Source organism: Brachionichthys hirsutus, chromosome 19, assembly GCF_040956055.1.
Source record: "Brachionichthys hirsutus isolate HB-005 chromosome 19, CSIRO-AGI_Bhir_v1, whole genome shotgun sequence".
Lineage (NCBI taxonomy): Eukaryota > Metazoa > Chordata > Actinopteri > Lophiiformes > Brachionichthyidae > Brachionichthys > Brachionichthys hirsutus.
Window position 1 is genome coordinate 4484918 of NC_090915.1, and position 25714 is coordinate 4510631.

At 44.6% G+C, this 25714-nt stretch overlaps 3 protein-coding genes across 5 annotated transcripts; 1 reads left to right on the forward strand and 2 right to left on the reverse strand.

The window, feature by feature from the left end:
• Positions 1-1218: 1218 nt before the first annotated feature.
• Positions 1219-3000, reverse strand: pbdc1 (polysaccharide biosynthesis domain containing 1). Its single transcript, XM_068753088.1, has 6 exons — positions 2949-3000; positions 2570-2635; positions 2271-2330; positions 2041-2181; positions 1602-1713; positions 1219-1523 (listed from the first exon to the last, which is right to left on the reverse strand). Exons 1-6 carry the CDS (start codon positions 2976-2978, stop codon positions 1432-1434), a joined length of 501 nt encoding a protein of 166 aa, XP_068609189.1. The 5' UTR covers positions 2979-3000; the 3' UTR covers positions 1219-1431.
• A 3059-nt stretch (positions 3001-6059) lies between these two features.
• Positions 6060-11119, forward strand: dmtn (dematin actin binding protein). The gene is made up of 16 exons (XM_068753160.1): positions 6060-6068; positions 6217-6348; positions 6426-6569; positions 6645-6689; positions 7524-7632; positions 7757-7801; positions 7895-8023; positions 8194-8288; positions 8375-8480; positions 8560-8615; positions 8854-8899; positions 9123-9130; positions 9310-9375; positions 9815-9895; positions 10128-10514; positions 10705-11119. The coding sequence occupies exons 1-15, from the start codon at positions 6060-6062 to the stop codon at positions 10239-10241; spliced, it is 1185 nt and encodes a 394-aa protein (XP_068609261.1). The 3' UTR covers positions 10242-10514; positions 10705-11119.
• A 719-nt stretch (positions 11120-11838) lies between these two features.
• Positions 11839-24647, reverse strand: ppp3ccb (protein phosphatase 3, catalytic subunit, gamma isozyme, b). 3 transcript variants are annotated; one of them, XM_068753382.1, is made up of 14 exons: positions 24173-24647; positions 20485-20682; positions 19452-19576; positions 18694-18805; positions 18113-18258; positions 17892-18031; positions 16822-16899; positions 16527-16621; positions 16317-16442; positions 16095-16172; positions 15729-15801; positions 14812-14909; positions 14194-14220; positions 11839-13327 (listed from the first exon to the last, which is right to left on the reverse strand). In XM_068753382.1, the coding sequence occupies exons 1-14, from the start codon at positions 24222-24224 to the stop codon at positions 13143-13145; spliced, it is 1533 nt and encodes a 510-aa protein (XP_068609483.1). In that variant the 5' UTR covers positions 24225-24647; the 3' UTR covers positions 11839-13142. The 3 variants fall into 3 exon arrangements, with proteins under 3 accessions (XP_068609483.1, XP_068609481.1, XP_068609482.1); XM_068753380.1 differs by having other exon boundaries at positions 11839-13318; positions 15729-15813; XM_068753381.1 differs by lacking the exon at positions 14194-14220 and having other exon boundaries at positions 15729-15813.
• Positions 24648-25714: the final 1067 nt, after the last annotated feature.

The following is a 25714-nucleotide window of genomic DNA, read 5'->3' on the forward strand; positions in this document are numbered from 1 at the left end:
CTAAATGAAATTACAAATATTAATTTGAGCACATTGTCAGAAAGCAGCTTCAGAACATTTGAGTTATTGATGCAAGCATTTGTGCTGCGGCTCAGATAATTCCAGATGTTTGAGAATCTGTCTGAGCCGGTTTCCTCATCTTTAACCATAAATGTTTTGCTTTCATTCCCGATACATCTGCAGATTATTTCCTCCATTAATAGATGTGTTGAAACAATATTTTGTTAATTAGAATGAGAAATACTTGCGTAATGGCTCAAGTTAAGGACAAAATATCATTATTTTGAGTTGGACTTTTTTTTTTTTTAAATCATTGATATATTTGAGTTTCCATATTTTTTTCTGATCAGTCCAAAACCTAAAGTTCTAAACTTGATTTAAATCTGTAAAAGGAAAAACAAGAAAACCTCCCAGACTTATATTCCTCCTTAAAAATATATATTTTTTAAATTAAGATTTGGTCTGATCTAGACCTCCGAGGTTAGAATAATTAAAACATCAGCATGTCCCTTCACACGACCCCACCTCCTTTATTTACATGTTAGCATGGTAGCACGCTTGACGTGTTTCCACTGCTTCATTTCCAATCTGGATTCCTTGGATCAGGCTCCCCTTTACGGTCCTGCAAAACACGCGGTGGGTCCGAGGTCACCTGACTGGAGGGGAAAACGAAGCTGTGAAGGAACCGGAGTCGTTTGAACCTTGAAGAACTTGTTAGAACCGTATAAAAAAAAAAGAGAGAGAGAGAGAAGCTGGAGTCTTTTAGCAACTTGTGTTCCTCTCTACAGCGTTGCTGCTAACTGTTTGTGACAACTAGCTCATTTCTAACCACGTCAGCACTCGCAGGTGTTTCTTGAGTTTCTCATGTTTTGGTTTGCGTCCCTGATATGAATGTGTTGGGTCCATAGAGTGAGTAGCTGTTTGGATGTCTGCTACATAGTGTAAGCTTTGTGACTGCAAAATAAACCTCATTGATTTTTACCTCGCCGCCCCAGGGTTTTGACTTAAAGGAGCGGGTCAAACGGAAGCGGCCGGCCGTCTTTTGGGTAAGGATGCATTGCCGATCACATGTCTGATGTTTGGAGGATAGATTTGTGTGTGTGAACGCAGCCTCGCCCACCCTGGAGGTCTCGGCCTTTCTGATAAAGTAAGATCTTGTTTTTTCTGGTGATGAAATCCTCACTGATCATTAAAAACACAAACATTTGTAGCCTAAAATGAGAAACGGCAGTCAAATGCGTGACTTTTATTTACGACCAAACAAAAAACGCTGTTCTTACAAAATGACTGACGATTAAAAATTTTACATTAAATACGAAACGTGTTGAAGCGTCTGCGGATTGTTGACGTGTTTCCGGTACAGACGTCCCGGTGACGGAGGACAGGCTCACACCGGTCCACCACTGGTTTCCAGCGTCTGTAGCCTGAAGGCTAACTCTTTGATTTCTTGGATGTGAACACCGCGTCGTTGTAGCCTTCTCTGTTTCTGGCGATTTCAATGGCGAAGAACTGAATTCTGGTGGCTGGAAGCGGGAGGAAATAGAGATCAGCTCTTCGCGACCTCCTGCTTTTCGACCCGCTTGAGACGCAAAAATACGTACCGAAAATGGTGTTCTTCTCGCTGTACTCCTTCTCGCAGTCCAGACGGAGCAGAGTGCCGTAGTTAAAGTCTTCAGTGACGCCTTCAAACTGGTTACAAAACGGACGCCACACCTACAAACAACGACTTTTACCGTTAAACTTTAGTTTCCAACGAGACGTCGGTCAGAGGTCAAACCCTTCCTAAGATCACTTCCTGATTGACCAGAAGGTACTTCAACCGCAGCTTTTTAGCCTCTTTATTGGCCTTGCTCAAGGGCGCCTCGGGACAAAATGGGAAGTTTAAACTGTACCAAAAAGAAACACATTGATCTGGCTGAAATGTTTGTGATACTTTGAGTTCATATTTAACTTTTAGAGGTCATTTTGTAACTTAAAGCAGACTTTGACCTCCCCGTTTAGCGTAATACACAGTAATAGTACAGCGGCCTTCATCCTGACCTCTTTGGCCTTGTCGGACTTCAGGTCGTCTTCCCGCAGCAGCTTGATGTCCAGGTCTTTGAACAGCCCCCTGAAAGACTCGTAGATCTCGTCGTCCATTTTCGTCAACTTTAAGAACTTTGGGTCGACCGATGAGATGAGCTGAAGAGTTTAAAATCACGCTTCGTTACAAATCCGACTCGGAGAAGGAGTAAAGATCAAACTCAGAAAGGTCAAAGGAATTGTCTTACATTGAAGTAAACTTCAGCGTGATTGTAGGCCTTCATCGCCCACAAGACTTCAACCTGAGACTGAAAGAACAAAGCGTTGAAGGTTAATGACATTTAAATCTATTTTATACTCATGAGTTATCATATTTATTTACCAAGTCAACATCTGGGTCATAAATGACTTTTGTTGCCTGTTATCAACTGTTTGTTTGATGTTTGGTGGTTTGTGTTTTGCTACAGTGTCTTCCATCCAATTCTTAATTCACTTCCGGTCCCACGCTTTTAAATAAACCCTGTTGCACCGAAAGTCTTCTACTTACGTCATTTTCGTAAGCTTCTGCGGGAAGAGACAGCGCATGCGCAGCTGCTGATGCTCCCTGCGGCCCCTGTGCACCAAAAAAAAAGCAGTTTTAAAGCCTGTTAGCGTGACCTTTAACCTGACGTGACGACATTAACAACCGCTCCACGTCACATCGCGTCCGGATACGACGTCAGAGTACTTGACACGTCTTTATTGCATAACACGGTCCATGTTGCTACACGTGTATTCCATACCAGTTAGCATTAGCGAAGTTAGCTCGCGTCAACCGACTAATATATTAATGTAATAATTCGTCGGCATTTTGACGACTTTCTAATGCAGACAGATCACAAAATAAACATCCGAAAGACGGTGGATATGGATAATTTAACTCATACCAGAGACGCCAGTCCGCTGTTCGACGCCATTGCTTCCGGATAAATGGCTGCGGTGGGTTCTTACTGTGCGCATGCGCATTGGCTGTTTACCGTGACAAAGATCAACGCAGACATTAGATGGTTACTGCATCGTGCGCAGAGCTACAGGTTTGTGTTTAGATTTAGCACGATGTTGGCATGTGTAAAGTCATTCAAAGAGTGCAACGCTTAAAAAAAGACCGACAAGAGTGTACGTTAACGGAAAAATATATATGTATTTGTCGGTTCAATTTCCATCACATACATTTACTGTGAGAATTGATTCCGGTACGAACCATTTCTTTGAACTATCTTGATCATGTTTACTATCTGTGCTTAAACGTGAAACGCGGTGACGTCAGACGTTTTAAAGAGCGCCTGCCGCCCTTAAAAAACGAGATAAATTTATTTTTATGTTATTTGTTGACATTCGCGCTGGTGTATTCAACGTTGATGGTGATTTATTTATTGTTTTCGTTGTTTTATTAAACGTGTGTTGTTCATAATTGTATATCCGTTTGAATACCTAAATCATTTGATGTACAGTACACTTGTTAAATGGTGGATTGTGGCAAAGCATACTTGTTTCAAATACTGTATTCAAGTACAAATTGGTGGCACTTACACCGACATAGTATTTCTTTACATGCTACACCTCAGACAGAGATCATTTATATAACAACAACAGCCTTTTTATTATTGTTGTTGTTGTTGTTGTTATATCTCTTCTTCCTTAATGAGATAATGCCTCCCACCCTCCCCATGGGTTCACATTTGAAAGCATCAAATACCACCATCCCCGTCTCCTCCCCCTCCTCTCTCTCTCTCCTCCTCCTCCTCCTCCTCCTCCCTTCCTCCTCCTCGGCCCTGACGGCCGAGCTTCGTTCTCGATCAGAACCCGATCACTCTGATTGATCTATTCGGAGGTAAGAACAGCTTCTTTTTTTTTTTTTATCTCAGTATTTTAAACACACATAAGCGGGTCTCTGGTTTGTTCCGCGTCTGACCCGGGATGTTGTTTTTATCGTCCTGCCGCAGACGCACTTGCCTCCTCTTCCTCTCACCCCATCGTCATTAACGCCGCAGGCCACATGCTGCCGCCTGACGTCGAGCACGCATCTCACATTTGATCAGCGCGTTCGATTATCAGATTTTATTTTATTTTAATTTACACCATCATCTGATCTGCAGATCCGTCCCAGCCGAAGAGGCCGTTTGAATGTGATGATCAGCCACACCTGAAGCTACAGTATGACGACTGTTTTTTATTCTACACATATTATATTTACATTTATGTGGGCAATTAAATGTCTAAAATAGTCACTATGGCCCTCGGACACAAAAATCACATTTCTGTTTGATCAAAAAAACAAAGGGGGTTTATATGGAATTATGTAAAATAATAAAATGTATATGTCATATGAATGGTTTGAGGTGTTTCACTGTATTTCATTCATTTGATTAACTGTAAAAGAAAATCAATAAGTCTTAAAACACATACGTTTTATTTATATTTTCTGTTTGATCAATAAAACCCCCAAAATAATCAGTTCATAGTAAATTACAAAGACCAACATGGATTCACATTATGAAGCTTTAAGATGTGACGGTATTCGTTTAAAGAAAAACATATTTCAATACATTAAATAATATGTTTACGTGTTTGCGTTTACATATTTAAGAAGCTCATTCCTGTCTCAGCACCGTGCGTTTCTTAGTAAAACTCAGGCAAGTACTTTTTCACCTTGACTCGCGTTAATTGATTTAATGAATACATTTAATATGTTTTCATGCTTTCTACACGTACAACTCATTTTCACTTTACACTTGAATCATCAGTTTATTTCATGTTTTAACTATGAAATAAGTTCATTTTTGACAAAGGATTGACAGTTTACATAATTTTTAATGCAAAAAAAATGTAAACATTCAGCATTTTATACCAAAGCGGAAGCAATATCTTTTGGGTTTTATACTTTTGGTGAAAATAATCAATTAATCCCCCCCCCACCCCCCAAAAAGACAAGTGAATGTGTTGTTTGAAATGAACGTGGGGCTTTACTGCTGCTTCTTACACCGTGTTTTAGCAGAGGACGGACGTCCCGGGTGGTTCTACGCTGCTAGACTAATGGAGCTCACACACGCCCGACTCGCTCCGGCAGTTAAAAGCTTTTATCCATCAGATCGGCTCGGAGAACTCTCAGAAAGCCGCCGGGTCAGGTGGACAGGCTGCTGTCGGGCCTCAGAGACAATAACTCAGCACGTTTACTCGTTTATTACTCAACTCCATGTCTGACAGATGATTGGACGCCACAGCAGCAGAGACTGTTCACTATTGTGCTTTAATATGTTAGCATGCTAGCACTTTCTTCGGGCCATTGACATTGTACAGAGCTGATCTTTGACCTTGATCCAAAATGGCAGGAGCCATCATAGCTTATTGGCTTAAGTCACATCAGTATTTTATTGAAGCTCATCTTGGTGCTTCAGTGTTTCATCCGATACGTACTTCCTGTTAGCATTCAAGGCACTAGCTGCTCGCGTTTCGGCCGACTGTGTATTTAATAATAGAGATGGAGAGTAAATGTTTTTGGGACACTCTCAATAATGTCTCTCTCATTACCACCGTTACTGATCTGGCGTCAGTTTCTGTGGCGTTTAACTGACAACATTTGACAGTTAGAGATTTCTTCTATCTCTAAGGGACACCGAAGCTCCCCGGGCTGTATGATCCTCTGGAGGGAGGAGGGTAACCACGGCGATGGCTGGCTGATGGCTGGGGCGTTGGCCTGGCTGGGTGAGCTGATAAACAGCCAGGGAGGAGGAGGAAGAGGAAGGGTGGGATGGAGAGGAAGAGGAAGAGGAAGAGGAGGAAGGCAGATTAAAGAGAGCACACAAGGAGGGGGTTTTACAGGATGTTTTTTGGGGGAGGATATCCTCTGCCAGCAGAGACGCTAGCAGAGAGGCCCTCGTGTTTTTAGGGACAAGGTGTCCTTCCCACTACTAATAACTAATATATTTGTAACTGATAATTGATAACTGATCGACTTTTCTTGTTTCTGTCCAGAATAGGGCAAAGGTTTGAGTCCAGCCATGCAGAAGGTAATTAATCACCTCAGACACAGCGGCCATGTACAACCTCATTGTCAATGGCATTGATTATACAAAGAAGTCAACCAGTAGTGAGTTATTGATTGTAAAATCTGACACTTGATTATCCAATAAGACCCCCCCGTGAGTAAAAATTCAGAATGGAGGAAGCTTTCATGGCCCTAAGCTTTACTTTACCTTACTTACACAGGTGGAGGGACAGGTGACTCCAGCAAACCTGCCTTCTTCCAAGGACCTGAGCATCCCGGGGTCTCCTGCCACGGGCATCACGGTAAAGCTGTTGCTCCTCACTGTTCACCTTTCACCCGTCACCTTTCACCTCCAACCTGTGCCCTGTGTCTTTTCCAGGCCAAGGTCAATGACGAGGTGGTCGGCTACAGAGATCTGGCAGCTCTGCCCAGAGATAAAGCCATCCTGCAGGTAGAGAGGCCAGACCTGATGACATACCAACCACACCTGACCTTCTCACCACTCGACCCTCCACGCAGACAGGTGCGTTCTTAAAGGTTCGACCGATCTGAGCTGGGAAATGCAATGATTTTCACCGCGTGTGCTTTGTGTCTGCAGAGATCTATGTCTCCACCGTCCACATCTCCACCCAGGTCTCCAGAGGTAAGAGCCGTTCATCTCCTCGGGTTTATGGACAGTCTGGTTTCTCAGTCCTTCGCTGAGGTCCTTTGTGATGTCACAGTGAGACAACGTTGCTCCAAACACCTGAAGAAGATGGAACCTTTTCTTTTTAAATAGTATAAAAATGTCTCCATTTCCTTCTGCCGTCACGCTCACAGCAACCAATCGAAACAGCGTTTCATTCAGTGGGTGAACAGTTGGTGACCTTTTTACAAGCCTTTCCATGAGTCAGACGTTTGGGCCTCGACCTCAGATTCTTGTCTGGTTTCTGAGTTTGTGCCACTGCGTTGTGTGAAATGTGACATTTAAAGCCTCCGGTGTGAGAACAGACTCTGTCTGTCTGTCCGGCGGGCCCATGTGTGTTATTAAAAGCGGTTGTATCTTTTGGGCAAAATGGCCGATCCAGTTTCAGACACAAACAAGTATTTGATGTCATATTACCTCCCTTAAATGAACCTTGCTTGAATTATTGTCTTAAGGTTAGCAAATGTTTAAGGCAGCCTCTTAATTAAGTAATATCGGTTGGTACCCTTAAAGGTACCGAGTTCCGTGCCCGTGTATGCAGGTGTCTTTGACTCCGTGTCTTATCGCAGTGGCATCATTACCGTTTTTCACAGTTGCTAACACACAAAACAGTTAGCTGCTAACTTCCACTAGCTGCTTTCCTGTCCCATCATCACACGAGGATGTTTGTTTTTGACAGCCTAATGGAGATCGTGCTAATAGAGATATTCCATTAATGCTATAATAATAAAGTCGCTAGTGCCGCTTCCAATAAATCAAATGGTGACGATCGATTCCACGCTCGTTTTTCAGGTGAAGCCGCTCGGGGCAGAGAGTGACGGCGGCTCTCCTGGAGGATCCTCGCTGCAGCTGCAGGCTGCGCCCAAGATTAGCACCAGCCAGCAGCACTTCCACAGGCCAGGTAGCACACACACAAACACACACACACACACGCACACTCCTGAACTTTACTCCTCCATGCTCCGCCCATCAGATCTTATTTGCTCATCTTCCACACATTAAAGAGCTGAAACCTATTTGTGCAGATAATGGCAGCAACCTCTACCGGAAACCTCCCATCTACAAACAAGGTGAGCGTCCAGTCGTGCCATTTGGGTTTTGCGCTTGGCCGTCCGTCCGTCCGTCCGTCCTTACTGGTGTGGTCCGTGCCGTTGTCTCTGCAGACGTTAACAAACACATGGAAGGCGTCGTTCAATCTGCAAAGTTTCCAGCAGCTCAGCCTCCAGATCCCAACCAGCCGTCCAAGATAGAGACGGAGTACTGGCCCTGCCCCCCATCGCTAGCCACCATGGGTAACAAATGCACCCCCCCCCAGCATGGCTGCTCTGATGTTGGCTAATCTGAGGTTCTGCAGAATAAATAAACAAAAAGTCATGTGGCCCAGTTATAAATCAAGGTCACACTGAGGTCAATAGGATGCTAAGATGACAGAGCTAACGTTCACATCGTACGCCTGCTGCAGAGATCGAGTGGAGGAAGAGGAAGCTGCAGGAGGAAGATGAGTTTGAAGACCTGACGGACGAGGCCGAGACGCCGCAGGAGCAAGAGCTGGAAAAGGTTCGTGAGTCAAATGTCCGAGTAACCGACGAATTTCAAACGTTTCGTTTCATCTTGTTGTTGTTGTTTTTTTTTGGTGAACCCAGATCAAGTCCAACATGGGTCGTCTAATCCTGAAGGAGGAGAAGGAGAAGGCCGTTCATTTCCGGAGGAAGACGCAGTCGCTGCCCGACAGGACTCACATGCACGGCAGTAAGACGCCGCCGTCTCCTTGCTGTGGGCTTTGGATGGATTCTTGTTCTCAGAGGTTCTTTCTTTAATCTGCCGACAGGCTTGTCAACAAACGCGTGGAAGTCTCCTTCACACTCAGGCTCAGGCCTGACCAGAGTAAGTTCATTCATTATGATGATAAGTTTTCAGCTCATGTTACAATTTAGAACCTTTTTGATGACGATCCAGATCACCACGGTGTAAATCCGACTACGAGGGCAATGAGCTGCTTGGCGGAGGTCCGTGCTCTCTGAGTGCTTACCTAGTTTCTGCGGTGTGTTCAAGTGCAAGATGTCGTTAGTTTAACGCCGTCCGAGAGAAAATAATCACTCAAATGTAGAATGTGTGTTTGCAGATGCAGTCTGCAGAGTTCTCCACAGACGGAGAGAAAGGACGGCCAGGTAAGATTTGTAGGAGTTCCTTTCGTGGTTTAGTTACAAACAATAAAGAAAACATATTCAGCATCTTAAAAAGAGTTCCAATGTAAAAACGGCCAGACAACCATAAAGCCTTAAGATGCTAGTTGAGTAGGGAGTTCCTTTAAGTCTGCTTCCCAGTGTTAAAGCACGGGGATTGTTTTTTATTCCATGTTTTCCCTCTCCTCCTGTCGTCACGTCTCTGCAGCCGCTCAGGTAAACATGGCGTCTGCTCAGGCTGTTTGTGTGGCATGTGCTTGGCTGCCATCTTCACCACCGCTGCCCAGCTGCTGGTCTGGACTTACCTCCTCCATGCAAGCTGGCTTGGCTTTATCCTCTCACTTCTGTGGCTTTGCGGGAATATCTTTCATGCAAGTTTGTGTATGTTTGTGTAGAACGGAGAGGCTCGGAGGGAGAGAATGGACAGAGGCAACTCTCTGCCGAGTATCCTGGAGCAGAAGGTGAGAGAGCTTCTCCACCTCCGTCTACACCAGGTCATAAAGGTCCACAGACATTAAGTGGTCTGTGGATCCCGCGTGATAGGACCTGCCTCAAAAGCTATCTATCTCTATAGAATGAGGCTAGGAAAAAATTTACAATGTCAAAAATCAGTTAAAAAATAAACATCAAATCCGATTTCACTTTTACTTTTCACTTATGCTTTTGCTCGGCGGAGGTCTGAGTGCTTTTCTAGTTGTTGATTGTCATCACGTTCATTCCTTCATATTTTATGCAGTAGTATTAGTGTCTGCGCTTTTGCATCACCGGCGAACAAATCATAAAACACGAAAGTATTTTATATGTAAAAAAAAAAAAAAAAAGCATTTAATGCAAAAGTTAAAAAATAAAATAAAATAGAGATAACATCATGTAAATCTTTTTTTTTTTTTGGCTGTTCAGATTCATCCCTATGAAGCTCTGATTGTGACCCACAGAGGGCGCTGTAAGCTGCCACCGGGAGTCGACCGCACCCGGTTGGAGGTGAGTATGGGGGGGATAATGCGTTTGCTTCTCAACATTAAAATCAGAATTAAATAATAAAAAAAAAAAACATTTTAAGAGAAAATAACATTTTCACTTGTAAAATTCATGTGAAAATAAATGAAAAAGTCAACATGTTAAAAACTCATGACCTCAGCATAAATTTGGGTTCATTGTCTGGATGGTGTCATGGTAACGTTTGATCGCGACTGACCTTTTCCCCTTCTGTCAGAGGCATCTGGCCCCCGAGGAGTTCGAGCGGTTGTTCGGGATGCCGATGGCCGAGTTCGACCGCCTCTCTCTGTGGAAGCGAAACGAGCTGAAGAAGAAAGCCTCGCTTTTCTAACAGGAAGTGACCTCATATTCCCGCAAAAATACTTGACAAAAGGAGAAATATCTTGGAACGTCGCCCATGGCAACACGTCCCTCCATCTCACTACACCTGGATGCGTGGCGAATCAGCGCTGGCCCTGATTAACCCTTTACTAACCTTAACTGATGCACTGACTGACACTCGGACGTTGTTACCTGTGCTGCACTTATAATCACCACTGCTAGAATCTTCATCACCACCATCATTTTCATCATCATCATCATCATAATTCCTGCTTTCACTGAGGTCTGAATCAGGAAGTGAACTTGTGTTACTGTGCTAATTATTAACACAGAGTCCATTTGAATGTTGTTAGTTCTGAAGCATTGTACGTTTTAAAATGCAGTAGCATCGTATATCAGATTTTAGCCACGATGCTAATATCTCATCATGTTTATTTTTACTTTGGATTTTTCTTTCTCATTTGTCCATTCAGGGTCCGATCACGTCGCTTCCTGGACCAGTCCAACCAGCTTCATGGCACCAGTTCATGATTCAGTCCTGATATGCTTTAACTTGAATGACAAGCTGATTAATGTCACGTATTTACTGATTGTAATATCTGTGTATTATATGTAAAACTTTTGATTATTTATTTAATGATTGTCATTTTTATCATCATACGTTTTTTTGCTATCTGTGAATAATTATTTTGAAATTGAGTACATTTAATGAACACCTTTATTCATCGCTTTAACATTTCCCACTTGCCATTTTTGAACTAATCAGCATACTCTATATCAGATCCGTGTCTTCAGGTAGAAAATGTCTCGATGTTCGCCGTCGCTCCGCATCTCCAGTCCTGTTTCTGTTGTACGATATAAACAACTCAAATAAATCAGAAAAATAGATCCTCAGCATCTTGCTCGTCTCTTTTAACAATCCAAAACAGACCGTGTTCAAGGCTCGTCAAGAAAGGATCGCACAGTATGTTCTCCGAAAGAATTACATTCCATAAAACCCCTCCACTATATTCACAATAATGAAGAGGCAGAAAATCACTCTTCTAATTGGTGGAAAACATTTCAAAGGATTTTGCAGAGGACTGAAATATCAATCTTAATCGTTAATCAATATGTGCCCTTTATCAGAAGCCTTTATTGAAACGCTTCATTAAGGCCCCTCGATTTGTCTTTTATTACCTTTTAATGGATCCTTTGATCAGGTTCATTTATTGGTGCGTTTATTGGAGCCCTTTAATAGTAGCTTTTATGAGTAGGTATTATCTACATAATACATTTCTAAATTTGTTTCTAAATAGCTCCTTTGTCCATTCATAATTATACATATTACACTTCGCACGATTTCCAAATAAACCATAATACCTGTCATTTCATTTAATGACATAAAATCACATGCTAGTAGTTTCACACCGTCAACATCTCCACGGTTGCATTTTCGTGATCGACCTTCTCCTGCAGGTAACAATGTGGAAGGAGGTTGCGTTGCTAGGAAACGCGGCTCAATGCCACTCGTCTTCAGGAGAGGCACAAAGCGACACCTCCCACGCTGCTGTGATTGACAGACCCACGCTGACGTCCTTGAAGAACATTCGACAGACCCACAGGGAGCAGTTCAGCTTTTCCTTTTTTTATTATTTGGAGTGAAACACCGACATAAATGAGAGGCCTCACATTACATGTACTTTTTTTTCTTCTTCAAATTTAGCTGTAATGAAAAAAAAATATTAGATTTTTTTTTTAATGGTTTCTGTACATTCAGAAACTAGGCCTCACTCCCAACATATTCCTGCCACCCACCTCCCCCAAGCATAAGAACAAATCCAAATAATCGACCTTCCTCAGGTCTGCCGTCAGCACATCACTTCTCCATCTTTGTTCCGGATGGTTCTGGTTTATTTATTAGAACATTGTTATTTTATTTTTTTAATAGTTCTGGCCGTTATTTCGATGCAATTTAAATTTATCATCTCACCCAGCAAATCCGTGGATGGTTCAAAGTGTCATTTTGCTCGTATGTTGTGTGTTGAGGCTAACGCTTGTAAAAAAAAGAAAAAAAAAGGCTAAGCTAACATCATCCAAGACAGACAAAAAGCCCAACTTGTCTAACAGACTAAAATAATTTGATGATGTCATGAAGCTGCATTGCTGGCACAGACATGCTAACAGTAGCTAACAGCAGTACTAAACTTTGGCATCGACAATTTGAACTTTTATCATTGATGCTAATCATGCAGTCCCCCTAGAAGTGACCAATCCCAATGCTGCAGCCCGGCTAGACCAGCCTCTCTGAAGGGGCGCCGCTTCCACTGGAACATCACAGCCGTTTCATCACAAATGATAGAAATGGGGACCAAAACCATAATAAACGTCTTTTTTTTTTAACTGGTCCAGCCACCTCAGCTACCATCATCATCATCACCATCACCACACAGAAAGCAAACTTGCTGACCCAACACCCATCAGCAGTTATAAGATGATTTTTAAGAGAATAGAACAATCTTTAATCCCCTCCCCCCCCCCCAAGCATGTTGTAAAAAAAAAAAGCATCACATTGAAAAGAGGGAACAATTAAAATGTACATATAATATATAAATGTCAATACTCGCTCGTTGGAGCTCAGTCACACTATCATTGGCATAAGAAACAATGTGTGTGTGTGTGTGTGTGTGTGTGTCTGTGTGCATGCAGCGGATTTGAACGCCGTCATTGGTGTCGTCCTGCCTCCCGATTGGATTCTGCTGGGCAGTGATTGATCGTCCATTCGGTCTTGAACTATGATATCGAACTGATGATGAAATAAATTAAGCGCGGTGAGTCGCTTGGACTGAACGTCTCCTGCTCTGACACAGGAGAGTGGGAGGAAAAGAGGAGGCGGAGGAGGAGGAGGAGAACAGGCGGGGGGGCGGGGGGTTCAGGCTTGTGTGTTGGTGCCGTTCTTGTCCAGCGGTCCGGTGCCGGCCGGCAGGTTGTTGAGGGAGGGGGTGGCTTCCGGCTGCTTGCCGTCGCGGCGAGGAGGCATCCTCTCGTTGATGCGGTCCAGACCGCGAGCCTCCTCGAAGCTCTGGATCTTGTGCTGCGGGTTGAAACCTTGAATGGCTGCAAAGTCAAAAAAGGGGCAGCCAATCAGAGAGCCTGATTTACACCTCCTGCTATTGATCAGTTGAAGATGGATCTTAATGTTTTTGCTTATTGAAAGCTAAATTATGATTTGCTGCATTTTCCCCACAATTAGCAATAATAATCTCTATCGCAGCCGCATACAATTATGAAGTATTCAGATTCCCAGCGGGACAAGGAGATACACTTACTTCAGACAGGACGAGGGCAGCATGAAGAAAAAGAAAGAGACTGATTAAAGGGACAGTTCATCATTCTTAAATGTAGATAGTAACGTATCTGACATAATCTCTGAGGCAGGCAGTCAGTTGCCCTTCCCTTTGAGAGGCGGGCTTGCAAAAAATAATAGAAATAAAGACGTTATCATTTGAAATCGGTGTAAATATTGAGACGCGTCCAAATGTAAAAGCACAAAAAAAACAGTGAAACTAAATGTCTGTGGTTGTCAGGCAACAAACCCTTCGACTTCTAGCTCTGCAGGGACGCACCACCACTAATTGTCTCTGCCTTTCTCTTCACATCCTTTCATTTAACGTGGACACATGTTGCCATGGAAACAGAGAGACCTCTTCTTTATATGTATTTAAATGTTTTTAAACACAAAAATCCCCGTGACCAGGGCGGTTAACATTTAGTCAGAAATTGTTACTGAGCAGTAAAATGTGAAATTGTCAGTAACATTTTTGAGAATTTCTGCTTCAGAAATTGTTCTACTAAAACATAAAAAAAATAGACTGACGAAATCTATCAGAACATTAACCATGAAATCAGACAGACAGAGAACTAGCGACAGAGAGACACAGACAGCTACAGACAAACAGCTAGCTACAGACAGACAGACCTACCTCGTGCCTCCTCTGCCTCCACGGTGGCTGTAAGCGCGAGTAGAAGAGCCATGTCCGAAACCAAAGGAGAGAGAGAGAGAGAGAGAGAGAGAGAGAGAGAGGGAGTCAATGCAACCAGTTAACATGGAGTCAAACATCAGACCCCCCCAACATAGAAACAGATCATTGTTTCCAAACTTCATCCCTCCATAAAAAGGCCCAGCAGCCCCCTAAAAGTAAAGTCGTAAACTCCGAGTTCTGGAACCAGAATTTAAGGTTACTGATTACAAGCTAAACATTTAGGGTCTGGACTGGATGCATCATTATTCCCAACCCAAAACCCATCCCCAGTTCTCCTGTTCTAAATGTCAGAGCATCCCCCCAACCTGCTCCCCAGGGATGGATCAAATAACCAAGACAAACCAATAACCGGCTGGACAGGGGTAAAAACACGGCCTCTTCGCGGGGTGCCAACTTTAAAATCAAGCCTGCTTTCTTGGGGCCTCCAGCCTGTCTGTTTCTGGGTCGTCTTTGGAGGACAGCAGGCCACGTCGTCACCGTGTGCCTCCTGACGTTAGCCTCAGGCTGGCTAGCGCGACGGTTAGAATTCGAGGCATGCTCGGCTGCGTTCACACTCACCGCTCTGCAGAGTCCGCCGACCTCCAGACAGGACTCCCAGAGGCAGCGTCCCAGTCGGGGTCAAACCCTTCAGCTGCAACACGCTCTCGTTCTCCTCCCTGTAGACGCATCGGAACACAATCAATGAAGGCGATTGCCTGCTGGGGTTTAAGATGCGCTCAGGTGTTCCTCAGGGAACCTGCCTTTAGATTCAATGGGGTCACATTTCCAATACCTCCCTGATCACACACATCTGTGACTGATTTACATCTTTCAGGTGTTTTTCAGTAAACGAGTGGCTTTTAAAAAAAATATTTGATAAGTCCCCGTTTTAAACGTTTTAAACTTCGTTTTAGAGAAACTTTGGTTTCATTACAGCAACTTCAGGCCAGCTTGGATGCCCGATACCAACATCTGTCCTGGCTCAGCCAATCACAGACGGTCTCCTGGAGGCGTGTCAAACAGCAACGGTTTGATTGAACAAGTTCTCGAATGAATTTGTCATTTTCTCATATGATAGAGAAAACCAAATCACATGTTTTATAAAGTGTTAAATGCAGGACTGAATATAAAACTATTGTGTTCGTTCAGATTGATTAACTAATTAGAGTCTTTGGATAAAGGGGCCTGGGATGCTTTTCTGGGTCTTAAAATAACTCGAGACATTTTCTCAATGAGCTCATTCATCATCAAAAGACAAAAAAAAATTCTGACACACTTCTTCAGGATTAAAAGAGGACACGCGTTAAAAAAATATGAAGTCATTAGCCTCATAATTAAACTGGGGCAAGAAGCGAATCAAATTTAATACATGATAAATCACCATTTAACAGCACATTAAAGCAGTTTAAAAGATTCTTCTCGTGACTCGGGGTCTGGCAGTAAAACTGAAGCGACTACTCTTAAATACGCAGACGGTGACGGGAGGTGAAGCTCACCTGAGCACAGAGAAGACGCGCGCCATCTTTCCAATCGCCCTGATCTTATTTCTGATCACCTCCTTCCTAACGGCTGGAGTTCCTCCTGAGGGACAAAAAAAAATAAAAACGACGGTGGTCAGAAGAGAGGAGACTCGTCTTTGTGAAGACGTAAGATGGTTGAGAGATAAACGAGGCTACGCTGGATTAAAATGTCTGCTGCAAAGGCCATGACCGGACGTCATCGACTGGTTTGTAATGAATGAAGCGTGAGCATCTTAAAAGCTGCCGTCAGTCCGTTGTTCAAGCCCCTGCAGCTTAGTCCAAGCGCCGTAATCCAACTCTTGCTGCAAATACAACACAGGGGATGATGTCACTTCCTCTTACCTTCACACGTGTCGTCCCCTTCTGACATCAGCTCGTCATCAGAGCAGATGTTCAACACGTTGACGAGCATCTCTGTCACTATAACACACACACACACACACACACACACACACACACACACACAGGATTTATATCTGCGCCGAAATCTGAGACTAAATTCAAAATGTTTTTACCAGTTAGAAAAACATTCCCTCTCGACTAGCGCTCGCCTGGTGAACCCACCTTTCTCTCCGACGAAGGGCAGCGACCACGTGAACACGTCCATGAAGTTGGGCAGCCAGTAGGGGTGAGGGGAGCAGTTGAACTGCCGGATGTTCATCACATTATTCTCATATTTCAGCACCGCAGCTGAAAGCGACAAACGTTCACAACTTCTTGACGCATTTCTGTCTCCTGTTGCCATGGTTTCCATCCTTTCCACTCGGTTCTTACCTTTGTTATTGTACACATCCAGGTAGTTGGGAGCGGAGAAGATGGTGATTAAGGACGGGAAGCCTGTTGTTTGACTTTTCCTGTACATTCGATACCTGAAGGAAGAAAAAACTCAAAGGAATAAATTCACAAAGTGGGATCCGGTCATTTATCGAAGCAGTAAATCTGATCTCCAATCAGCGGTTTGGACTGATTCCACGCGTTTGATAGAAGATGATCTGCTGTCGTCCCACACACATCCAACCAGATTAAATACGGGGCGGGGCCTGCATCTCATTCACACGGCGTCACTCACCCTGCGTCCTGCGCTTCGTGTGCTCGTATTACAGACAACAGGTTGTTGTTCATCAGGAAGTCGCACACTGCTGGGTAACTGAAAACAGAGCGACGAGAGAACGTTACACAACGTTGGCTCCTCCGAGCTCGGACCGCTCTGCTTAAAACCTTTATTCAGGCTCGGCGCTCAGAAAAGATTTTCCTCTGTGATCTTGCAGACGATATGAAACGCTACGTCTCAGAGCGCCGGTTTTTGACTCCGTCTTGCAGGAGCGTTGGCTTTGGCAACAGCGGAATCTCGTCTGCGGGCGGAAGGGTTGGGTCGTGTTCCCCGTTTGTCTGGTCTGGTGTATAAGATAAAACTGGATTCATATCACTCAACCCAAGTGAACCGACACCTGTAAGGTGTAGCAGGAGCCCCCGGGGCGTCCCGTCAGGCTCGGCGCCTGATGCCAGCCGGAACCGACCGAACACTTCCATTTAAGGGCTGTCTGAACTATTCCTGCTAGAACTCACACAATCCTCCTCATCAATGAATCGATTCCATCCGAATTTCCTTTGCTGATTGGCTCAAAGGCGACTTGTTCAGAATCATTTGTATAATAAAAAGCGTGAAATATAATAATAATAATAATAATTCCTCTTCCCTTGCTGTGGCTGTTAATGCTAGCTTTGCTAATTTGTAATCATCTCTGAGATCAATCTGCTCCTTAACTCAAGACCCGGTGACACTTTTGCTGTGGGCGAGAGGATTCTGACAGCTTACATCCAGATCAAAACCAATCTTCTCTAATAGATCTATTAGAGAGAGCAGCTTGTAACTCCCCAAATACAAACTAAGGCAGGAGAAAAGAGGCTTTGCAGCAGCAGCAGCTGCTTTTCCCGCCGCTGTGACCTCCACATGCAGTTCAAATATTAAGACGGAGCAGAGACCGCTGATATTTATTTTCCGTATCTCTCTGCCGGCGGATTTAACCGGCGGTCACTTATCCAGAGATAAGCCATTGTTTGCAAAAGCTTAAATCGGCTTAACGGACACAGCCGCTTCTACATGTGGAAACATTTCCAGCGTTTCCAGAGTGGTTGTACCTGTAGAAGTACGAGCAGCCTCTGACGCTGTTGTGGCAGAAGTGCTCCTGGGTCTTTTCTGAGCCGTAGTCCTCGCCCGGGTCCGACCAGAGCAGGTCGCACATTGGCCCAAACGCAGGCGGTTCTTTAAACCGGTCCAGCTAAACACAGGGAGAAGGTTCAAACCGGCCCGCGCATTCATTTTGTGTGCTCGCCCTCTAATGGTCCAGCCCATCAATCACCTTTCGTATGTCATCCAGGCAGGTGACCTCAGGGCTCAGGCCTCCGTGCACACAAAGGAACTGCTGATTGAGGAGAGCGGCCAGAGGCAGGCAGTCGAACGCATCCATACAGGCGTCGTATACACGCTCAGAGTATTTGATTTTACCTGGAGAGCACAAATAAATCACTCTTTAAACTCTTAGACCTGCAGGATATGGGCTGTATTTAAAATAAAACCAAAGGAGAGTTTAAATATGATTTACTCTCCTAAATGAATTTGTTTTACCTCCCATTTAAAGCAGATTTAATTACTCTTGTTTGAAGCCAATTCATTCTCCCATTTGAAGATTACAGTATTCAGACCAATGTTTACACGCTTCTTTGAATTTCCATTTACAGCTAATTTGTACTTTTGTGTATTCTGTCTGAAGAAGACTCACACTCCCGTCTGAAGCAGACTCACACTCCTGTCTGAAGCAGACTCACACTCCTGTCTGAAGCAGACTCACACTCCCGTCTGAAGCAGACTCACACTCCCGTCTGAAGCAGACTCACACTCCTGTCTGAAGCAGACTCACACTCCTGTCTGAAGCAGACTTACACTCCTGTTTGAAGGTAAAGTACTCTGTGAGATGCCGGCACTCATGGTTGCCTCTGAGGAGGAAGAGGGTGTTTGGGTGGTTGATCTTCAGAGCCCAAAGGTACAGTACACACTGCAGAGACACACAGAAAGTCTTTTGAAGAACAACAAACCACATCCACACACCACCGTACAAAAGCCTCCACAAAGCCATAAAGCCAAACTCTAAGCTCTTCAGAGTCAGACTGAGAGCGGTTCTTTGTGAGTCTCGTGATTAGAGTTTGGATATGCGTGCAGCTCTCTGGAGTGAAATCAAGCTTACAAAGAGATAAAGCAGTATCTCTGTTTGGATGTAGTAAATGTCTCCTGAACACAAACACTGGTTGAAGAGGGTCGAAGCCGGAGGAGCACTGATCCAATATTTATCTAATTCAGGCGGGGGTGGATTCTCAACGAGAGCACATTGACCTTCTTGAGGATTAATGACTTCTAAATTAATTTGGGTTCACAGCGGCTGCTCCAGAATGATCTGACCCGGTTCCTTACTGGCCTTTGAAACTGGACACGACCGCTCCCAGTCTGAAGAAGCTGCTCCGACATATCCCGAAATCCTAACAAGGCAGCAGCAAATGTCATGACATCAATAGCTGCGTGAGACTCCTTCCAGAATTCACACCCCATTCCTCCCTTGAACTGCTGTGTGAGGACGGAAAGCTGTACCTGTGTGTGTGTGTGTGTGTGTGTGTGTGTGTGTGTGTGTGTGTGTAGTGGTCACCCACCTCGATGCTGAAGTAGCCCCGGTCCACATAGTCACCAAGGAACAAATAGCGGGTGGTGCTGGGGGATCCACCCACCTCGAAGAGCTTCATCAGGTCAAAGAACTGTCCGTGGACGTCGCCACACACTGGACACACACACACCAAAGTTGTTGTTGTTGTTATTATTACAATCACTAAAATGATCCTCCATAAGAGTAGTTCTCCACCGATCAAGTTCTGTTTCATGTCAATTTACTGAATTTGGATTAAAATTGTAGATCAGAATAAAGGGGAAGATCCGGTTTCTGTCTCCACCCCCCCCATTTATAATTCTGGGTGGAGGGGTGACCTCTATTGAGTTCACTCTCTTTAGATAAATCGATTAGGGTTAGTCTAACCCGTTTAAATTACATCAAACCCTAATCCAAATTCCACTCATTAGGCGCTAACCCAATAAAGCTACATCCATCCCAAAGCAGCCGGAGCTGCTTGTTAGTCTGTAACTAAAATATCAGCCGACGTGATGAAGGGATGAGGAAGAGGATATGCCTTCCATGTTAGAAGTAAAATAAGGGCATATTAATAAAACACACAGGAGTCCACGTGGTAATGAGGAACAGCTTAAAGCTGCTCAGCAACAGGCTAACATCTAGCTAGCAACATCACCCGCTGGGAACACTTCACAGGTTAACTACCATCACTCAACACCTCAGCTAAAAAAATAAAAACCTGCAGGAAAGCTGGCACAGACTTCAGCTGAAACATCCTGAAAAACGATTGATCATAACATTCCACGCTCTGGATAAACTGTTGGAAGATAACCGCAGTCGAATGGCAGCTGTGAACCAATGAAAGCAGACAAATCGAAGAAAGTATGAGCAGGAGGAGATAAAAATAGGAGCGGAGGGCGGAGGGATGGATGCCGAAGCTAAGCCACATGTCGGCGAGGGCAGCTGCTGCGTCTGAGACGAGCTGGATCGTCTTTGTCTCACTTCGCCGCGGCTCAGACGATCTCAGGCGGCGAATCCGTCGCCATAAAGAGTCGGGCGTTTACCTGTGATGGGGGCTTCAACTTCCAGCATGCATTTCTCCTGGCGGAGGATGGCCGCTCCCTCGTTGATGAGGCGCAGGGCCGTCTCCTCCTCCAGGCGGCCCTCCTTCACCAAGTGGGCCTTCAGCACCTCCACGCTGGGCCTCCCATCCACATACAGGTCTTTGACCGACAGGCATGTCCCGGGAGGATAAGGCACCGCTGCAAACAGGAAGTACACAGACGACAGAGGGTGGATCGATCAGAGCCGCAGCCATCAGTTATCTTCATCAATAATAATAATAATAAAAAAAAAACATTCTCCAGATGTTTCCAACAGTCAAAAATGCTGTTAGTTCATCACGAACTACACGAATATATTGATCATCTCAGCTGATAAAGGATAAAAAATAAACATGAAACGTTTTTATTTTGCGATTAAAAGATACCGGTATATAGTTTAACTTCTGGATCTGTTCTGAACTCGTAATCGTCACATCACAATTATGGGATTTCTTTTTTTCCAGCAGGATTTCTGGATTATTTCTGAGAAAGGGAGGAAGATGTGGAAAAACATCCTCTAAACTTGGCCGAGGAGTTCCCAAAGGTTCCTGGTCCGGCTCCAGAATGCAACGGGTTCTTTCCTGGCCTTCGTCCCGTTCTTCCACCAAGTTCGGAGGAAATCTAATCCTGTGGTTTTAGTATTTCTTCTAACACAAGCAAACCAACGGGGCCTGCAGTTCAGTCCTCTCACAAAACCTGCATCCACAATCCACCGTATCAGCAAGCGGCCCGCTAAGACTGATTACACTTCCCCACCTGAGCATTATTATCCAGAGATGCTAACCAACTGTGTTGAAGTAGTAGAATTTGAATTATACTCCGTATTATTTCACTAAATAATCTCACAGCTGCTCCCCAAAAAGATTTTTCATTCACCAAGAGAAATTCCTCCCCCAGCATGTCAAGACTCGACCTGAAGACAAAGACGGAAAGTACGGCGGCAACAAACGAGGTCCTGCGGGGGGGGGGGGGGGAACTCAATTCCTTAAAATCTCTCAGAGAGGAGGAATCCGGAGGAACAGCCCAACGGGATTTTACTCGAGCAGCTGCTTAACAGGAAGGAGTCGTCGAATCTCTAGTGCGAATTTACTGAAGCAGACCGTCGTTAGTTCAGCGAGTCAGACGGAGAAAGAAAGAAGCGAGTCCATACCAATCATCCCCGGGAGCCCGGTAAATATTTAATGATGGCTATGATGAGGAGCTGGGTGATTACTTCTTCTACAGATTCAAAGCCACATGAAAAAACGACATCCAGGCCTCATATTTGTGCACATAGCACAACAAAGAGCGCTTTTAACTCAAAATAATGGATGAGTGATCAGATGATATAATTCATAGTTCTCTCACTGATTGTTGGAGGACTAGTACGCACTAGAATGCTACTTCCTGTCCGTGACGCCTCACTTCACATCTCCCGCTCTTCTAGACTCCCGATCACTGTCTCACACACCGTCTGGTCCAAACACGTCTGGTTCCCTTGCTGCTGAGCTGATGGTAAACCAGTTCAGGGCGAGTCACATGACTGGTTGAATGTGTCCTGGTTTGGTTTCAGAGTCTCACTAAAGGAGACCACCAAGCTGGCAGGAGGATTATTTAGAGCAAACACGCTTCATGTGGAGCTCCGACTCAAGTCTGCACTAAAAACCACAATAAAAGAGGAAATAGAGCAGAAAAACCCATCCGGGCTCCGAGCACTACAACAGGAAGGGGCCCCATCGCGGAGCTCCATCCTGGGACCTGTGTCTGTCCTCAGGCCCATCAGTCACGACTGAGGACAAAAGCGATGAAGCTGAACCATAGGGACCGCCATCAATCACCTGACTGACAGAAAACTGACTCGGGTATAATCTCACCTGGTTTCTACGGGAAATAGGAAATGCATTTTGCCCGGTTGTTGCGACACATGCCCTCCGACAAACAAAGAACGAGTGAGAATCGACTCGACGGCGTCACAACGAAGGCCCTTCTCCAGAGATGTGATCTTTGGTTAAAAATAAATACACAAATCTGTGTTTCAACAGCATAGCAGCTAAAGCTCATTTGGCATCCGTGCTACATGAACCGTGGTCTCAGCTCAGAAACATGTAGACATCTTCGGATTTTCTTCGTCTTTGCGTTAGCCGCTAATTGCAACTAGCTGCTAGCTTTCTTTTACACTTATTTCAGATAGTCCGTCCGTCTTCTTGCAGCTTCTCCCTGCCCTTCTGGGAGTTTAGAGCTGAACGGGACCACCAGGGCCGACTTCTCTTTAAAGGTTTCTCGGCATGGAGACGACGGCCTACCTACCAGACAAGCCTTGCTGGGTCTTTGCTTTTGGAAGTGTTCAGCTGGGTCTTTGGCGTCTCCTCTCCATAGAGACTATTCCTCTTTTTTGTTGTTGGCATAAGCAAAGATTCAGTCATTATTTAAGCTACGTTCTAGTCTTGTCTTTTATTTGCTAACGGTAGTTTTCATTGCTCATTTCGTGGTTTTCTTTGTGTTTGATGTGTATGACGGTATTCCTACAGCGCGGTGAAGAGTCTGAACAGATGAGGGCAACAGAAGATCTGATTTCCTGTCTGACCAGCGGCCTTTCGGAGGGTCGCTTTAATGATGTGACGCTATCCTGCAGCTTTACACTCCTAAGCCTCCCGAAACCCTCTGAGCCAATCAAACATGGCCGCCCTTCACACAGACACACCACATGCCCAACCTGCTGCTTAAATAAACACTCGCACGGCGCCGATTAAACACGCACAGCCCTCTACAGTAAAAAGATGTTATCTTAGTGGGCGTCGTACACGACGGGTAGAAGTCACTCAGAAGCAGAGGCGTTAGAAAGTTAGTCCATGTGATGATGTCATAAATGCACAATATTAGGGCGGGTTGTCTATTTGAATGGTGTGAAAGATATATATATATATTTTTAATGTAATAACTGTGTTTTACACCAGAACAATTTAATCTGCTGTAATAGATAGTTCAGCTTGGTGCCCAATCAGCTGAGGAAAGATTGTTTTCACACCAAATCAGAGCTGCTCACAGACATACTGCCCATTATTATTATTACGCATAGTTATTACACCTGTTTTATTGAACGAGGGGCTCGTTTTAAAGACATGTTGTGTTGTAAAACAAAATGAGCTCCATTCAGGACTAAAAACTGCATTTTGTTTAATCCCTTTTACCTGTACAGTCAAGAAATATCGACAGACGCCAGAATGTGTTCGATCACGTCTTTTCTTCTTTTTTTTTTAAACGCTAAACTTTAATAAATACATCTCTTGTGCTGGGGGGGGGGGGGTTGTCTCACACACACTGCAGCGTTTCGACATCCACACAGACACAGAATGCTTCTCCAGCCACCATTAAAACGAATCCCCTTCACGGAACAATGCGGCTTTTGTTCGCCCCGACAAGAGCCCAGGTGTGTTAAACAGGCATGAATATCAACCAGAGCAGACATCTGGTAGCCCGGACAGCTACGCTAAGGTGATGTGGACAGTCGTAACCCCCCCGCGGTGACCCCCCCCCCCCCCCCTACCCCGCGGTCTAAGAAAATAAAATGAACGTGGCTAACTTGACAAGCCTCCCCCCCCGCTAGCTGACTAGCTCTGACAGCAGTCACCGTTAACTTCCTGCCACCGAAAAGAGCTCGTAAATGTCCTACCTTTGATGGGCCGGTCGGTGGTGGACTGTTTGTTTTGGTCTTTCGCCGACATCCTCCTTCCTTTCCTGGCGAGCTGCGGTTGGCCAATGTCCCGAATTCCTGACGAAACTTCGAATTCCTTCCTAGCTAGCTTGCGTACTACTGGGCTAGCGGCGCTAGCTGGTGTGAGCGGCTCAGACGGGGCGAGCCGAGCAGAGCCGAGCCGGGCCGAGCCGAGCCGAACCGAACCGAGCCGAAGCGAGCCGGGCCGGGCTGGAGTTAACCCTTTTCGGAGGGGAGGGAGAGAGTGGAAGACGGGAGGTGGGGGGGCTATTTAACTAACAAATTAAAGGCGCTCCCGTCCGTCTCTGAGGCAGGGTTTTGCCGGAGCCGCTGTCAGGCGAATCGGCTGGTCCAGGAAACGGCCCGGGCTCCGCCGATGACACCTTCAAGGCGCGTCAGATCATAGCCCAACTTTATCCCTTGACTCCGGGGCGGGTGCATCTGTCACGGGCCGCTGCTGTTTGGTCGTGATCCGACGTGTCGTCCAGATTACATTAATCCGCCGCAAACGGATTTCCTACAACATAACTCAACGCGGGGGGTTGTGGGTAGTGTAGTGTTAAAGCGATAGTAACGCGTTCAGCGGACATCTGCGCGTTACTGCGACGGATGTGGGAAATGTAAATTATGAAAAAGGATCAAAAGGCAACATTTATTTAGAGCTTTAGATCTTTAACAGCTGCAACTAGTAAAATTATTACTATTTGAACTTCAAGTACTGTATATCACGGTGTAGAGATCTTTGCGGTTATACTCAATTCAGTTTTTAAATGCAATTCATTTTATTTGCAAAGGAGTATTTATGCAGTATTGTACTGCTATACTTTAAGTTTAGAGTATTTCTTCCATTGCTCCAAAATAAATGTTAAATTGTATTGGTCACTTCTGACACGCATAGTTTGTGTATTTGTGTTAATAGGAAACTAAGTTTTAGGTAAAGATAACATTCTGATTACCTTTAAAGATTTTAGACGGGACAGATGGACAGTTATTCATTCTAAAAATGTGTTTAATAAAAATAATAATTACACTTGTATTATGGCAGTATACAGTCATTACAGCTCAATGATTCGCGAAAGGAGCAGCTGGACAGTTTGACTGTGGCGCCATCGTGTGGTCTTTCATGAAACTGTTTCTAAAATAGTTTCATCTCGTTGCTGATGTTCACAAATAGAACCAGAAAATGCACTCACTTTAATAAACTACTGTTTTCTTCTTCTCTGTATGGAGAACAAAACTTTACTACGCCAACATTTAAATACATATTAATGTTTTTTGAGTATCTGTGAATTTTAATATTTAGATTTTTCTACAAATCAAAAGAGGAAAGTTAAATTTGAATGTCAAGTGCAGGGGTCCCCAAACTACGGCCTGCGGGCCGGATCCGGCCCATTTCCACATTTGGCCTGGCCCCCTGAACAATACCAGAGACCCAAAATAAAATTTACTTATTTTCCTTTCCATACAACATGAGTAGCCCCCCTTTCATTTTTAGTGACC